The sequence below is a fragment of the Phascolarctos cinereus genome, unplaced genomic scaffold (assembly GCF_003287225.1).
Source record: "Phascolarctos cinereus isolate Bilbo 61053 unplaced genomic scaffold, phaCin_HiC Scaffold_4;HRSCAF=312, whole genome shotgun sequence".
Taxonomy (NCBI): Eukaryota; Metazoa; Chordata; class Mammalia; order Diprotodontia; family Phascolarctidae; genus Phascolarctos; species Phascolarctos cinereus.
The window spans coordinates 127,676,307-127,694,721 of NW_027555847.1; the positions used below are offsets into that span (position 1 = coordinate 127,676,307).

The 18,415-nt window shown below is 37.6% G+C and overlaps 1 protein-coding gene and 1 pseudogene across 1 annotated transcript in view; both read right to left on the reverse strand.

The window, feature by feature from the left end:
* The window catches only part of LOC110221854 (phospholipid-transporting ATPase ABCA3-like), a 227,551-nt gene that overhangs the window by 126,628 nt on the left and 82,508 nt on the right, over nt 1-18,415 (reverse strand). The window contains 1 exon segment of the mRNA XM_078151701.1: nt 14,814-14,987. Coding sequence (XP_078007827.1) covers nt 14,814-14,987 — 174 coding nt within the window.
* Nucleotides 11,574-12,002, reverse strand: LOC110221827 (dynein light chain 1, cytoplasmic pseudogene; annotated as a pseudogene).

Consider the following 18,415-nt stretch of genomic DNA (forward strand, 5'->3'; position numbering starts at 1 on the left):
TTCCTGTTGATTTATCTTTTTATGTTCAAGGTCTTTTGAGATTTCTTCTTCCTGAAGTCTTTAGTACTTTCCATCTTCCCCCCTCCCTCATTTTCCTAATCACTCCTTCCTGGCTCCCTCCCTTCTGATGGTAGTTTTATTGCAGGCTAGATCTCACAGTGACCCAATTCACAAGCCTTGGTCTCTTCCCCAAATGACTTTTGGGTGGGCAGAGCTGGCCTCAGCTGGGTGATGTGCTTTGTTCCTCAGGCTTGGCGGAGTGCTTCACAGTCTTCCCACATGCTCAGTATCCTGCGCTGGTGTTCTGTCCCATTCCCTCTGCTCCTCAGTTCTCTAGCCTGCCACTGGCAATTCAGAGCTTCACAGCACTGGTGTGAGACAAATGAAAAGTCTTTAACTCCTCTTGCTCAGAACGTGACTTGATCATGAGACTCAGCCACCTCCAGCAATCTGGACAAAGGAATCTACCTCTACCCAGATCGCATTGGTTGGTTTTCTCCTTCATAAGCTAAGTTACCCTAGACCACAATGGGGTGGAGGCGCCCCACAGAGCTGCAAGGACACAGACTTACTTCCTAAGGGCAAGAGTTCAACTAGATTAGATTCTGTTTATAAGGTCTTCTAGTTGGGTGGGATCCCACCCAAGATTGCAGAGCATGTAGCCAGAGAATTTGGGCAATCTCAACTACTGGCAATGTCCTTGAGAGACTGACTGGCTGACCTGCAAGGACTGGTCACTGAATGAGGAAATAGGAAAAACCTCAATCCTAATGTGATAGTTATTAACATAATAGAAAAGTAATCATTTTTCTCAGGTGCTTCTGTGTTGCAGCCCCTGGCACGCTTTTGCTCCTACAGGTAAGGTGCTAAGTAAACTTATGTCTGTGAACATCACTTCCTGGGTCTGATTTTTTTAAAACCTTCTTTTAGCTTCTGAGCATCCTAGACCATGGAAATAACTTAAGCTGCTTTATCTTTACAGCATAATTTCTGTTTTGGAGAGATTTGACAGGTTGAAAAAATGTCTAGTCTGCCATCTTGTTGCTCATGTGAACTGGAAGTCTCTCAGTTTTAAGTTTTAATAACTTAAGCCGTCAAGTTTTAATAGCTTAAAACTGCACTAAGACTTTCAGGACATATTCTATGTCTTATTCTGGGCCTCTCATTCAGAATCTTGCAGCTAAGACATTTTTAAAAAACCCTGAATGGAATACTGCTGAGGGCTCTATCATTAATATTTTGAAATACTGACTGGATCACTGTATTGATCAGAGTTCTTAAGTCTTTCAATAGTTTTTTGCCTTTACATTAATGTAGTTATGTTATAAACTGTTCTCAATTCACTTTGATTTGTTTTATATGTCTTCCCCTTTTTTTCTTTCTCATGGTAAAATAATTTTCCATTGTATTCATACACCATAATTTATTTAGTCATTCCCCAAATGAAGGGCATCCACTTTGTTTCCAGTTTTTACTACATCAAAAAGTGCTGCTCTAAGTATCAGTTTTCTGTTTTGTAAAATAAAGGAGTTGGACTGATAAAACAGTTTCTGAAGTCCCTATAATTTTAAATTTCCCAGCCAATATTGTTCTCCTATCTTCATATTGGTTCTTTTTGTTTTCTTGAGCTTTACTTTTAGTTCTAAGTCAAATGATTAGGTTAACTACCCCCTAAAACAGTCTGCGGTAAGTCTAATACTCCCAAAGCCCAAATAATAAGGGACTCCTGCTGATTTCTAGCACTACTAACACAAATGTCTCTTGTTTTTCAGCCTGGTTGCCTTCTCCACTATGTGGCAAAAAACAAAAACTCTCCACCCGCTCCCCATTACATTGCTGGGGATGACTTTGGGTCTTATGTATCCTGCTAACTAGTTCTTGAGAAACCTCTCCTGAAAACCTCAATCATCTAAAAATAGCTCAACTATGAAAACTCATTCATGTTCCTTTTTACTCTTGACTTTAATACCAATATAGAGGGAGTGGTAATTTCAATGTAATTACAGGAACACAGCACAAAGTTTTCTGGATCTACTCTACCTTTCTAATTTTGCTAAAATGAAACTCCAGGCCTGACCAGTTTTAGCTGTGGGTCTAACTTACAAATAACCCTGTACGATCAAGATCCAACAAAAGAGCTTTGACCACCCCCCTGCAGGGCAGAATACTTATAACAACTAAAATTCAGGAGGAAACCCACAGACGGCAGCACAACAGAATTAGCATTACTAGACCAACACCACTGCAGGGAAGCAGCAAGCAACCACTTTAGAGGGAGAGAATTGTTTCAACAGGGAAGTAGACTCAAGGTCTTGACTTGACCATGTTACATTTGTTCCCTCTCTCAAGTGTCTCCTTTGCTATGGCTTTTTCCTAAGCATATTATCTGACTACTTCTCTCTACTGGTGGATTGGGAATCTGTGAAAGAGTGCACTTTATTTATGGAGGGAATTCCTTTGTTATTATCTTTACCATTTTTGTTGATAACTATGCCTTTAACCCTGAATTAATGTTTCCTCATTTCAAATAAACAAATATTAATTTCTTTCTGTATATAAAATATTGGTGATACAGACAAAAACAAAGCAGTATCTGCTATCAAGGTACTGGGAAATACGACATGTACACAGATAAACAAAAGTAAACACAAAACAATTTCAAGAGTGAGTGAGCACTGATCAGCAAACGCTGTACCCAGAAGGCAGCGCCTGAGCAGAGTACTGAAGGGGGACAATCTACCCCAATAATGACAAACTCAAATAGAAACGGGGGCCACTAAACCATACACAAGGATCCCTGAGGGCTGCATTTGACTTAGAAAACCACATATTAATATTATCTATGTTTTATTGTATTTCAATTTATTTGTTAAATATTTCCCAAATGCATCTTAACATGATTCCCCACTCTTCCTGGCCTGCATGTCTGCCATTTCTTATTTACAAAGTGGAGATGAAGAGGGCGGGCATTCCAGATACTTGGCACCACCTGTGCCTAGGCAAGGCACTGAGGAAGAAGGTGGGATGTCACACAGGAGAAATGGCAAGCCAGTCTGACTAAAATGAGGAGGGCATGAAGAGGAAAAAAATGAAGTAAGATGGGGAAAATGGAAGTCAGATAGGGAAGGGATTCAAATGTCACACTACGGATTTTGCATTTTATCCTATTAATTTTCCTAGAAGAAACAGAGAGCCAATGAAGATTTTTGAATAAGGGAGTGACATGGTCAGACCTATGTTTTAAGAATATCAATTTGACAGTTGCTAGGAAGGTGGATTTCAGAAGGAAGTACCTGGAAACAGTGAGACCAATTAGGAAACCATTGCAGAAGTCCAGGTGAAAGGTGACAAGAGCCTGGACCAAGGCAGAGTCTGTATGTATACAGGGGACAGATATGAGATTTTTCTGGAGGTAGAATTGACAAGACTAAGAACTGATTAGATATAGGGGATAAAGAAGAAGGAAAACTGAATGATGATGCTAAGGTTCTGAATGCAATTAAGTGGAAGGCTGGTGGCGCCCTGACAGAAATAAGGGGTTTGTAGGAGGCATGTTGTTTCTGGGAAATATAATTATTTTGATTTTGGACATGTTGACCTTGAGATGCCTACAACAAAATAAATATGTCCAGTAGAAAGCTGACAATGCAGCACTAAAATTCAAGGAAGGGGAAAGATTATGGGTGGATATAAGGATCTGAGTCCCACGCTTAGAGATAATAACCTGGTAATCAAACCTATGAGAATTGATGAGCTTATCAAGAGTGTGGAGAGAAAAAGAAGGCCTAAGAGAAGCTCTGGAGATGTTCATACAACAGTAACTGGAGAAAGGTAATGAGAAATAATGGTGAGATACATATGAGACATACTACAGAAATCAGCCAAAGAAGCAAAGGGAGGAGAAAGCATCTCAGAAGGCGAGATGATCAAAAGTTTCAAGACGCAGAAAGTTCAAGTAGAATAAGAATTGGGAAAAGACCATTGGATTTGTCACTTAAGAAATCATTGCAGCCATTCCTCAAAAAACAGGTGGTTATAGGATATGAATATACAGTTCTTAAAAGAAGAAGTGCAAATTAGTCATAATCATGAAAGAATGTTTTAATTCACTAATAATAAGATTAATTCACATGAAAACAACCCTGAGGTTTCACCTTACACCCTGCAAATTGGCAAAGATGATGAAAAACGGAACAGTCAATGTTGGAGGGGTGATGAGAAGATAGGCACACCAATGCACTGTTAGTGAAGCTGTGAATCAGTACCATCATTCTGGAAAGCAAGCTGAAATTATGCCAATAAAGTGACTAAAATGTCCATACCCTTTGACTGTGAAAGCCCATTACTGGGCTTACATGTAAGGAAGTCATGCAAAAAAAGAAAGTCCCCATATATACCAAAATATTCACAGCAGCATTTTTTATGATAGCCAAGAACTGGAAACAAAGTAGATGCCCACTGATTGAGAAATGGATAAACAAAATATATGTGAATTTAATGGAATATTACTGTGCTGTCAAAATGATAAACATGATAAATACAGAGAAGCATGAAAAGATCTATATGAAGTGATACAGAGTGAAGTAAGCAGAGTCAAGAAAACAGTTTATGACTACAACCACTTAAAGAACTACAAAAAACCAAAAGCAAATGTTACAAAATATAAAGAAGTAAGGCTGAAAGAAGACACATGAGAGGACCTTCGACCCCATCCCTTTGCAGAGTGGGAGATTCACAAGTGATGTACATTACATGTATTTTTAGACTTTTTTTGTATGTATTGGTCAGCTATATTGATTACTTTCCAGTTTTTCTTCTTTGTTTTAAAAATATTATGCGTTATGTGAGATGACTTGGGAGGGGGAGATAAAGAAATAGTGGGGAAATTATGGTAAAGTTAAAAAGACATCAACAAAAACTCATTCAAATTTTAAAACAACATATTGTTGACACTGGAACAGGTTCAATTGACTGATTAGGGCAGAAGGCAGATTGCAAAGATTTGAGAAGTGAGCAAAAAGGAAAAAAAATGGCAACAACAAGTGTACATATCTGTTACTTGGAGCTTGGTTATGAGAGAGAGGAAACAGAATGATAGCTTGAAGAAAAGGCAAGGTCAACTGAACTTTATTTAAGGCTAAGGGAGACCAGGTAAGGTGTGTAGGCAATAGGGAAGGAATCAATGAATAAACAGTGAAGATAAGAAATAGGGAATGATTGAGGGATTACATCCTCAGAGAAGACATAGTCTAAGAGCATGAGTTGAACAAGTTGATCTTGACGTGGAAAGCGGTCACTTCTTTAGATACAGAAACAAAAGAAAAAATAATGGAGGTGGTGAAAAGTAATTCTGAGGTAGAGAAGAGTGATGGATGGATGGCTTCTGTTTTCTCAGTTCAGTAGGAGGTAAGATCCTTGGCTGAGGGAGGAGAAAAAGTGAGCCAAGAGATTTTAGGAGAGAGAAGACAGTTTGGAATGACCACTGTGGAAAGTGTGATGGAAAGCTCATCAGTGAAAAATACATAGCTGGTCACATAATAGTAAGGGCTCAGTTAAAATCAGATAACATTTCTTGTAATCAAAATTATACATTTTACCTCTGTTGATCTTCTCTCTGTTGTTTAGGCCAAACTAATTTAAGTGATTACAGTTATCTTCTAGGAAGGTTAACTAACTTTCTTTGCTTTATAGGCAATATTGCACATATTCAGTCATTATCATTCCTTGTAAAATCTTACATACAAATTTATATTTTAATCTGGTATTGCCTTTGGCAGCCATCTTTCTCCATTTGGCACATAAGCCAAATGTTTGTTCTTTTGGTCTTCTTGTGGTAGCAACTGATTTATACTTGTTTATCCTTTAAATGAAATTATTAAATTTGCAAGATTTCTGTGATTCATGCGATGCCTGTGGTCCAGTGTCCATTTTACTTTTAATAGTTTACCTAAATAATTCATGGTTAATTTTTCTTTATTGTACACCATATTTTTTTCTCATTACTATTCTTTCTTCTCCTTTAGACTTTTCATAGAGGTGGTCTACATAGAAACAATTAAATCCACAGAAGCTCATAAGGCCACCAAAATAAAGTATAGAGAGAAAAGAGAAGAGGGCTCAACCTAGTGCCATAGATATATTCACTGTTACAAGGTATAATATGGATGAAGACTCAGCAAAGGAAAACAAGAAAGACAAGTCAGAAAGAAAGAAAATTATGATGATGATAATAAATAGCTAACATTTACATAGCACTTACTATATTCCAGGCACTGTGATAAGTTCTTTAACATTATTATCTCATTTGATCTTCACAACAACCCTAGGGGTGATATTATTATCCTTATTTTACAGATGAGGAAACTGGGGCAAACACAGGCTAAGTGACTTGCCTAGAGTCACACAGCTAGTAAGTGTCTGAAGTCAAATTTGAACTCAGGTCTTCCTGACTTCAGGAAAAGAAACAGGAGAGAACAGTATAACAAAAACCCTGAGAAGAGACAGTGTCCATGAGAAGGTTGAACAGTATCAAATGCTATAGAGAGAGGTCAAGAAAGATAAAGACCTAGAAAAGAACATCAAATCTGGCAATGAAAAGATAATTGGTAACTTTGGAAAAAGCATTTTACATTATTGTTTCAGTACATTGTGTTTCAGTCTAATTCCATGTTGACCATCAGTCTCTTCAGACAACTTTCCCCTTTCCATTTCATCAAAATTATTTTTCTTAGTGTCTTCAGAATTTCATTCTTGGGAGCTTCTCATCCTTCTTTGACTAACTTTCTCTATAGAATTTTCATCTACTATTATTCTACCTATCCTTTTCCTAAGCCAGTGGTTCTTAATCTAGGATTCATGAACTTGCTTTTAAAAACATTCTGATAACTGTATTTTAATATAATTTGTTTCCTTTGTAATCAAATGTATTTTATGTCACGAATTTTAAAATATTGTTCTAAGCAGGAGGCTCCATAGGCTCCAACAGACTGCCAAAGGGGTCTGTGACATGAAAAAAGGCTAATAATTCCTGCTCTAGAATTCTGAAAACTGCTCTTCCAAAAATCTAAGGTGCATATCAGACTTCCAGATATACAGCTCAGGAAGATGGCATAATTCCCACACGTTCATGCCAAGCTGATAAATGTTCACCTTTATAACCCTAAGTAAGGAGTCATCAACACATAGAAGCTACACATGTCTTAGGCAGCCAACAATGGATGCCCTCTCTCAGAACAACATCATTATTCTGTGCAGTATAAGATGCCGCTTCTTCCTCAAAAAGTATAATTCTACCCTCTTTCAAAGAGTTTCAAAATTATTACATAGCTGAAATGGTTCAGTGGTTCTTCCCTTACTAATCTGTATTATGTTCTTCTCTACCCTTTCTTGACACAGATACAAGTTATTGCTTATCTTGAGTTTTTCCTTCTTTGTTTTCCTCTCAGTTTTACTTCTTCAAGGAACACTTTGTTCACTCTAATAAGGAAATTAGATGTATTCCTCTAGTCCTACCAGGCATATCAATATATTTTTTTTATGAGGCAATTGGGGTTAAGTGACTTGCCCAGAGTCACACACCTAGTGAGTGTTATGTGTCTGAGGCTGGATTTGAACTCAGGTCCTCCTGACTCCAAGGCCAGTGCTCTACCCACTGTGCCATCTAGCTGCCCCCAGATCAATCTTTTACATACAATATGCAGCCTCCTAATTTTATTCCTATTTCTACTTAGTTACATCCTTCTTTGCCTTTCCCCTTATTTCAGTCAGGTCCCAGTGACTTCCTTTTTTCCCTATCAAAACAGGAATTTATACTGAAATTCACTGATAGTAATGAGCAAAGGTCACAGGTACTTGAATTTGAAGAACTTTCATTTTCTAATCACCAAATAAAAGCCTTTGTTTCCTGTTAAAGGAATTGTTTTAATACATAACAACCAAACATGGAACCTGGTTTGTGTTTTGCAATTTTTGGGGGGGTGGAAGATCAAGAATGCTTTTTTGTCACTGAAGTCATACTAACAAGGGATACAAAGGTACCTAGGCTGGCTACCCTTCCATACTCTTTACTTCTGTCTCCCTGGCCTTCTTCCTCTTTAACTCTGATTCCTCTTCTCCTGTCCCACTTTAAGATTAGCAGGGGCCATGGCTCTAGTGCCCATTACTGGCCTAGGTCTCTCTTCCATGTACCATGGTGCTCATGCTGTTGACCATCAGGTATGTACTTCATAGACTAAGGGCCTAAAAAGTCACCTGCCTCAAAAATCTCTACTACCAGCTGAGGTATCTCCTCTTTTCACCTCAAAACTCTTGGAATCAATGCTTACTCTCCTTTCCCTAAGCCTTCAGCTGGTTCATTCACATGTGTCCTTGGATCCCATTCCTTCCCTCCTCTAGCAGTTTGTAACTTAAATCATTCCCTTTCCAAATCTTCAATCTCTTCCAATCTACTGCTTCCTTCCTTAGCTCATTCAATATGGCCAAGACTCTCCCATTATTGAAATTTCCTTACTAGACTGTACCATCACCTCAAGCCCTTTCCCATCCCTTTTATGCTCACTGTCTCTACTTCCTCTCCTTTCACTCTCTACTTAACCCTTTGCAATATGGCTTCTGACCTCATCACAATGACTAAAAGTGCTCTTGAAAGGTACTCTCTGTGAGGTCCACCCCCTTCACTCATTGGTAAGTTCCTCCTGGTGCCGACAATTTGGGAAGGGGACCAGACTGCCCTTTATTACATCCACAGCCCTGTTCCTGACTTCCATACTTCAAAACCATGCCCTTCAGCCATGGAGGGAAAATGTGCCTTAAATAGAATAGCATGTATTATACACTAAATAAATGTTTAGTGATTATTTTCAAGCATTCTTGAACAGGGGAGAATCTTTAAAATGCAATCACACTAATTCCCAAAAGGAAAAAAAAATAAATCTGACCAATACAGATTTACATTTTATCAAATAAAGAACAATGAATTCCAAAATCATATAGTAAGTGTTTGTAAAAATAGGAAAAGAAGGAATCCTACCAAACTTGTTCTATAATACATATATGATCTTGATATCTAAGGAAAGAAAGTTAAAAAAAAGAGAAAAAGAAGACCATAGAACAATATCCCTAATTAATATTGATGAAAAGTGTTAAATAAAATGTTGGAAAAGATTTCATGGCAACTTATCTACAAGATCATATACTCTGACTAGTTTGGATTTATACAAGGAACCCAAGGTTATTTCAATATTAAAAAAAAACTAAACACAATAGACTATAGTAATAACAAAAAACCAAAAATTATATAATTATGTTAATAGAGAGAATTGAGTGAGATAAATATGTAAAACACTTTGCAAAACTTAAAAGTGCTACATAAATGCTAGCTAATATTGAAGCACACTTTTTAAATTTTTCTTGAGATTTTTTTTGTCTATGTTTTCTTTCACAATATGACTATGATAGAAATGTTTTGCATGACTACACATGTATAACCTATATCAAATTGCTTGCCTTCTCAATGGGGGGTGTGGGTGGGGAGGGAGGAAAGGAGAGAATTTGGAACTCAAAGTTTTAAAAACAAATGTTAAAAATTGTTTTTACATGTAATTGGGGAAAATAACATACTAAATTTTTGGGGGGTGAGGGAAATTGGGGTTAAATGACTTGCCCAGGGTCACACAGCTAGTGAGTGTTATGTGTCTGAGGCCAGATTTGAATTCAGGTCCTCCTGACTCCAGGGCCAGTGCTCTATCCACTGATTCACCTAGCTGCCCCAAAAAATTAAAAAAAACAACAACCCACAACTCTGATAAAAAAGAAAAAAGCTGAGAAGGGACATAAACAAGGCAATCTTGTTATTTCTGCACTAAATTGAATATATACTTAAGTAAACCATACATGTGTTGGCATTCAGTCTTCTTTTTTGTTCTTTGTACATGGAAATATTCAAAAGTTTGTTCATGATTCTCAGGTTAATAATAAAAAGAAAAAAATTAAAAATATCAGAACTTTGTTGTATTTATATAGTGTCTTAAGGTTCTACAAAGTGCTGTAAATGTTTCATTTCATCCTCACAGCCCTATGAGAAAGGTGCTATAATAATTTCCATTTTACAGTGAAGGAAACTGAATCTGTGAGAGATTAAGTGACTTGTCCAGCATCAAGCAGCTACCAAGCATTGAGGGAGGATATGAACTCAGGTTTTTCTGACTCCAGATCCAGCACTCTTACCCATTTGTACCATCTAGCTATGGCAATTTTTACATTGGCTGCAAAGCCAAAGGGAAGAAATCAATAAAAAACTTTTTAAATAATTAATTTATTTTTCATTTCCAATATTCACTTCCACAAGATTTTGAGTTCCAAATTTTCTCCCCATCTCTCTCCTCCCCCCACCCCAAGATGGCATGTATTCTGAATACCCCTTCCCCTGATCTGCCCTCCCTTCTATCACTCCCCCCTTCCCTTATCCTTTTTCCCTTCTATTTTTCTGCAGGGGAGGATAGATTTCTATACCCCATTGCCTGTATGTCTTATTTCCCAGTTGCATATAAAAACAACTTTTAACACTTGTTTTTAAAACTTTGGGTTCCAATTTCTCTCCCTTCCTCCTTGCCCACCCTCCCACCCTCGTTGAGAAGGCAAGCAACTTGATACAGGTTATACATATGTGGTCATGCAGAACACTTCCTTAACAGTCATGTTGTGAAAAACTGTGTTTCCCTTCATCCTATCCCACCCCCATTTATTCTATTCTCTCCTTTGACCCTGTCCCTCCTCTAAAGTGTTTGCTTCTGATTACCCTCTCCCCAAATCATCCCCCCTCCCTTTCCCCCCTATTTTCCTGTAGGGTAAGACACCTTTCCATATCCAATTGAGTGTGTATGTTATTCCTTCCTTAAGCCAAATCTGATGAGAGTAAGATTCATTCATTCTCTCTTACCTCCCCTCCTCTTTCCCTCCACAGTAAAAGCTTTTTCTTCCCCCTTTTATGGGGCATAATTTATTCTATTCTACCTCTCCCTTTCTTCTTCTCCCAGTACAATCCTCTCTCACCCTTTAATTTTATTTTTTAGATATCATCCCTTCATATTCAACTCAACCTGTGCCCTCTGTCTATATACATATATATATATATATATACATATGTGTGTGTGTATATATATATATATATATGTATATATATATACATATATATGTATATATATATATATATATACATATATATATATATATATTCCCTCCAACTACCCTAATACACAGAAAGGTCTCATGGTTACAAATATCATTTTTCCATGTAGGAATGTAAACAGTTCAATTTCAATAACTCCCTTATGATTTCTCTTTCCTGTTTACCTTTTCATGTTTCTCTTGAGTCTTGTATTTGAAAGTCAAATTTTCTATTCAGCTCTGGTCTGAATAAAGAATGCTTGAGAGTCCTCTATTTCATTGAATTTCCATTTTTTCCCCTGAAGGATTATGCTCAGTTTTCCTGGGTAGGTGATTCTTTTTTCTTTCTTCTTCTTCTTTTTTTTTTTTTTTTGGTGTTTTGCTAATTGTTTTATAACCATAACAAACTAATACACACGATGCCCTGTACAACAACAACACAATAAAGGCTTAAAGCTGGAGGTGTTCCCATGGCAACGCTGAAGATAGTTCAGTCTCTGGTATTTGGAATTTAGGCTGCAGTCCTTGTGATCTGGATGGCTTTTGGGGCAGAAGACAGAGGCCATGCTCTAACCAGACTTGAAGAGGAGGATAGCGACCTGGCCCAGGTAGAAGTAAATGAAGTGCTTTGTCTCGTGCTTCATGTAGCTGCTGAAGTTCCTCCCCATGATGCAGTGCCAGGTGGGGTTGTACTTCTTGTCAAACTCCTTCTTGATATAGGCTGTTATGTCCTTCTCTATGTTGTACTTCTCCAGGGCCTGGGTAGCACACTCCACAGAAGCCTGCTGCATCTCCTCCAACACGTCCGCATTTTCTAGTATGGCCTTGTGGTCACGTAGTTATGGTGGGTCGGGGGCACTGGCAGCTGTGATGGGTCTCAGCAGGAGGGGCTGGTGGTGGTGTGGCTTAGGCACCATGTCCAACCTGGCAGGTGCTTCCATTGCCTAAGCCATTGCATATCTTGAGTGATTCTTGGTTGTAATGCTATCTCTTTTGACCTCCAAAATATTATATTTCAAGCCCTCCAGTCCCTTAACATAGAAGATGCTAAATCCTGTGTTATCCTGATTGGTTTTTCACAATACTTGAATTGTTTCTTACTGGCTGCTTACAATATTTTCTCCTTGACCTGGGAACTCTGGAATTTAGCTACAATATTCCTAGGAGTTATCCTCTGGGGATCTCTTTAAGGGGGTGGATTCTTTCAATTCTTTTTACTCTCTGGTTCTAGAATATCAGGGCAGTTTTCCTTAATAATTTCTTGAAATACGATGTCTAAATTCTGTTTCTGATCATGGCTTTCAGGTAGTCCAAATAATTTTTAAATTATCTCTCCTGGATCTATTTTCCAGGTCAGTTGTTTTTCCAATGAGATGTTTCACACTGTCTTCTATTTTTTTTGTTCTTTTGGTTTTGTTTTATAGTTTCTTGATTTCTCATAAAGTCATTAGCTTCCATTTGCTCCATTCTAATTTTTAAGGAATTATTTTCTTCAGTGAGCTTTTGGACTTCCTTTTCCATTTGGCCAATTCTGCTTTTTAAGGCATTCTTCTCCTCACTGGCTTTTTGCACCTCTTTTGCCATTTGGGTTAGGCTATTTTTTAAGATGTTATTTTTTTCAGTTTTTTTGGGGGGTCTCCTTTAGTAAGCTGACTTGTTTTTCATTATTTTCTTGCATCACTCTCATTTCTCTTCCCAGTTTTTCCTTTACCTCTCTTACTTGTTTCTCAAAATCCTTTTTGAGCCCTTCCATGGCCTGGGACCTATTCATATTTTTCTTGGAGGCTTTGGATATAGGAGCTTTGACTTTGGTGTCTTCTTCTGGTTGTATGTTTTGATCTTCTTTGTCCCCAAAGTATGATTCTATGGTCTGACTTTTTTGCACTATTTGCTCATGTTCTCAGCCAATTACTTGAGTTATAACTGTTTGTTAAGGTAGGGGTCCGTTTCCAGTGTGGAAATTGGAGTCCCAATTTCAGGGGTTTTGTGCAGCTGTTTTCAGAGATACTTTCAGGGATCTATAAATTTTCATTCTTCCAAGGTGATACGATCAAGGATGAGGTGTTTACTCCTTTCCTGGCCTGTGTTCTGGTCTATGAGTGACCATAAGCACTCTTTTCTGCCTTGGAACTGTGAGAGGGATTCTTTCTACACTGCCGCCACAAGCTCTACCACGCAAATGCTCCTCCTCGCCCCAGGACCTCTACCCAGGATTGTGATTCAGATCCAAGCACAGGCAAAGTAAGAGAATCCTGCACCACCATCAGCAAAGAGATCCCTGAAATCCCTCTCTGATCAGCCGCTTGATTCCCCCTCCATCTGTAGGTCGAGAGTTCCAGAAGCAGCCACCTCCTAGGGCTTCACTGGGACTGGGGCCGTATTGAGCTCCTCTCTCACTGTAATTCAACAGACCTTTCCTACTGACCTTCTAAGCTGTCTTTGATGTTTGTGAGTTGAGAAGTCTGGAAACCACCATAGCTCTCCTTGATTCAGTCCCCTGAGGCCTGCTCCAGGTTTGCTGAGGCCTGGTCTTTGCCTGTGTGGCCCATGCTGAACTGTGCTCCTCTCCCAGCATGGCACAACAGACCTTTTCAATCAACCATCTAGGTTATCTTGGGCTGGGAATTTGTTTCATTCTGTCTTTTTGTGGGTTCTGCTGCTCTAGAATTTGTTTAGAGTTATTTTTTACAGGTATTTGGAGGGGCTTGGGGAATATACTTTCTAATAAATAATGTATTCCTCTTGATTCCTAACAGCACTATTTTGGTCCAGCTACTCATTACCTCATGTCTGGATTTCCAAGACAATTTTCTAAACTAATTTCTCTGACTTTCCCCCCTAATCTAGACTCTGTACCACCTCTAGATTATTTACCTTTTAAGATCATTTACATCAAGACACTCCTTTCTTCAAAAACCTACAATGTTCACAATTGCTTCCTGAATCAAATGCAAATTTTTCAGATTAATTTAAAAGGTCCTCCATAATCTAGGATGACCTTATTTATCCACTTATTTCTCATTAATCTCCAGAATGCACCTTGCACTCAAATTAACCTAATCTACTCACTTTTTAGGTACATTCTCTTTTCCACTTCCATGATTTCACACATGTCTTCTATACCTTCAAATGCCCTCTCTGTTCCTAGACGAATCTTACAAATTAAGGCCCAATTCAGGTCAATCTTCTCAACAAAGTCAAAAAATATTCCAGTTGATATTTCTCTCTAACATCTCTGAATTCCTATAGTTCTTATAATATATAATATGTACCACATAGTTTAGCTCCTATGTATGTCCTAATTGTTTCATAAGTGTTAGTCTCACATCTCCAAATAACCTATAAACTGCTTGAAGTCAGGGAGAGATGGTAGCCACTCACTAAACGCTTATTTAATGGGAGGATTTATATGGACTAAAATGCATTAAAGATGAAAAAGAATTTACTGAACTAATTACATTCTAAATGTGTTTTAAAATGTGTTGCATTTAAATATATTGAATGCAGAAAATTTATTTTCACTGACTGAAAAAAGACAAAGCTTTGGCACTTACAGTTCTATGTGAGGGAAAAAAATAAGGCTAGAATTATTTATACTACCTTTATCCCCACTGTGTCTGAGTACCACAACTGAGAAAAACCATGCTTACCTTTTCCTTCCAGTCTGATCATGAACAGTACTCCTAACGCCATGGCAACATTTGAAAGGAGGTATGAGGCCAGCTTCATATAATAGGTCATATGGAAGATGTTAAAACTGATGTAGAAGAATGGAAGATACGAGAAGAAATAGATAATACCTCCTGTGGCAACTGCTAGGTTAGCTACAAAAACCAAAAGGAAGAAGTCAAATAATTTCCAACAAATAATATGCACAGGCTATCATAGGGTTTTATATTTATTCTTATCCATCTTTATCTTACCATCATATTATCTTGTTCTATAATATTAGCTTGTCAAAATAGTTACAGATTCCTATTCTCTTCTCCAGTTTTGATAACTATCCCTGAATTTTATCCCACCTACAAACTTCAGATGCATACTGGTTATGTCTTCATCTGAGTCATTAGTGATATTAAAGACAGTGGCAGTGCTAAAAATATTTTTGCACACACTATTCCTTTTAGTCTTTCTTCAATCTATTTGGAGAACAGACCTAGAAGTGGTATTGCTAGGTTAAAATGAAATGAAAACACTAGATGAAAGTAATGAAAAAAAAGTGAGAGCTCTATAGGAAAGACTTAGAAGTTTAACTGCTTAGTGTAAAAGATACAAAACCTTACTCAAGTAACAGACTCCTTGAAAATTAGAATGAACCAGACAAAATGTTAATGATTCCTTTCATCAAGAAACAGTAAAAACAAAATCAAAGGACTAAAAAAAAAAAAAAGAAAAGAAAATGTGGAAAACAGATCAAAGAGAGAGCATTTAAGAATCATTACATTAACTGAAAGTCATGCTTTTAAAAAAAAGAGCCTGGATATCATATTTCAAGAATTCATGAAAGAAAACTTCCCTGATACATTAGAAAAGAGAGCAAAGTGAAAATATAAAAGAAACCCCAAAATGAACACTCCCAGATACATTACAGCCATTCTTATATTGTCTTTTCATTCCAAATGGGAGTAGGAGGATGATAAAAGTGCCCCCTCAAAACTATAATGTCATTAGGAATCATACATGGAGTTAATTAAGGCAGAAAAGAGGATCTGGGAATGGTTTTGTCATGTTTTAATGATCTTGAAGGAAAAAAAAGTTGGGGGGAGGAATATACTAGGGAATAAAGAATAGGAATAGTACAAAATCTTATTATCTCACATAACTGGTATATTCAAGTAAACTTTTATAAATATGTTACTATGATAATAACAATCAACTTTGAAAGACTTAGCTATTCCAATCAACATAAAGACCCACAGTTCCAAAGGCCTCATGCTGAATATGCTCTCCATCTCCACAAGAGAACTAATGAACTCTGAATTCAGATTGAAGCACACTTTTTTCATTTTATTTTTCTTGCTTTTTTTTTTTTTGCAATATGGCTAATGTGGTAATATATTTTATATGACTTCATATGTATAATGAGGATCATATCTCTTAGTTTCTCAAAGGGTTGGGGAAGGGCTACAGAGAGATAAAGAATTCAGAACTAAAAATTTTTAAAAATTTAAAATAAATTCTCTATTTCTTGTTCTATTCATCTACATATATATGCATACATATAAAATTTATCTTAACTCATTAGTTTTGTTATATAATTGGGCAAAATACTTTCTAATGATTTTTCTTTTTTTCACTTGTTGTAGTTTCTTTTTTTAGAGTGGCAATTTTGTTTTCCTCACTTTTAAAAAAATCAGATAAAAATAATTTACCTAATCCATTAGCTTCTTTTAAAAACTAACTCTTAGTTTTATCAGCTTAATGAAATGTTTATGTGCAATTCTATTTATCTTCTTTGATACTGAAACTTTATACTTTTGTACTTGGTTGTGGCTTTTAAATTTGTTGTTTTCTTTCTCTTTTGCTGATGGGAAGTGTTGAGATGTAATTTTCCCCCTAAAGACTGTTTTGGTACAAGCTTTGGATATTGTCATCTGAAAAAACATAACCAAACAAAATGGATCATATTTCTTTCTGGGCTTTTAGTACACCCAAAATAGTTTGATCCAGGGTGATAAGACCACTACCTTCTCATCTGCATTTTGCAAGCTCCTGAGCTTGCCCCTAGAACTCTAGCAGACTCCTACTAGTCAGGGATGGGGAACCTGTGACCTCAAGGCAGTATGTGGCCCCTTAATAAAAGGATTTTTTCTGTAAAACTTGGACTCAGTCAAAAGGCTGCACCCAATGACCTAGAGGGCCGCATGTGGCCTCAAGACTGCAGGTTCCCTACCCCTGTACTAGACCCAGTTATCACCAGCTAGCTGGAAGGCTCTGTAGGGATAGAGCAACAGCTACCCTGTTGAGGGAATTGAGGGGATTGGAGAAGCAAATGGTGTTTAGAATTGAGTGAACCATACTGACTCCACCTTATGACTCAATTCTAGAGCTAGCTCAGTTCCCTTTCTATTCAATTATGAGTCTAGTTCAATTTCTTTCATGTGAGAAAACTTGGTTCAATTGTGGGAATTGTGAGGGCACTGTCTGAACAGAGCCCTTCCATGGCTGGGAAGCTGGCCCACATCTACCTGCAGCTTAGATACCTTCAACTAAAGACCTAAGTTACGCTGACCAGATGCAAGGAGTTTTCTCACAATTGTATATCTCCAGCAATCCATATGTCTTATCTGAAAACTAGCTTCATCTGATCAATCAGTTATTGTTTCCACCTTCCTTTCATTGTTTACAGACACTTGAGGGGAGTGGGATTCCTCTTTTTCTGATTTCAGGGAATTGCACCTGTTCATTCTCCTCCTCTCAACTTGGAAAGTCCTTAATCTTTCTTCCAATTAGAAATCAAATTACCTAATATTGTATCTTGATTAATTGTTTTCTTTTAATCAATTGGCCTTATTTAATTGTTTTTAATGTATAAAAATCTGTCTCCTCCTATATTTGGAGGTCCAGTGCCAAAGCTGAGGAAGGTGGCAAGTCCTGGTTTCTTGGGCAAATGGCATGCACAGCTTAATAAATCAATATGTCTGGAAGCTTGAACCTTTGTTTCCTCAGTCATTTCATCTTTCATCCACCACACTGCCAGGTTATTTGGATGCTGACCACAGAATGAGCTAGGAGCTAGATCTAAGAAACTCTCTGCTCCCACATACAGATGCTGCTTACTTCATTTTCTTTGTGTAGTACAGTCACAGTCCACTATAACTCCTTAACCTGCTCTACCATTTATAAGTGCATAGCACCTTCTCAGCCCACACTGGATCTGTGGCTCATATCTGGGATATGAGCAATAGTGTCCTCAGTCGGCATCTATTCCTGCTCTCAACACAGTGTTAGGCTCTGCTGTGCTGAACTGTCCTAATGCATAGTGGTAGGGCACAGTTCAGTTCCCACACTTTAAGACTCTGCATAGAGACCTGATGGCTAGACTCCATTCCTAGTGTCTGCAAACCTCTGTATCTCTATGTCAAGTTGGCCTAGAAAAATGGATTTTCCTATCAAGACCCACTGTACCCACTGTAGGTCTTTGTGGAATAATCATTAGGAGGAGGTAGACTGTATTCTTTCTCCTACTTTACCATCTTAGCTGCTCTCTATTGCTTGATCTCTTTTTAGAATTCCACCCAACTTTTGGGTT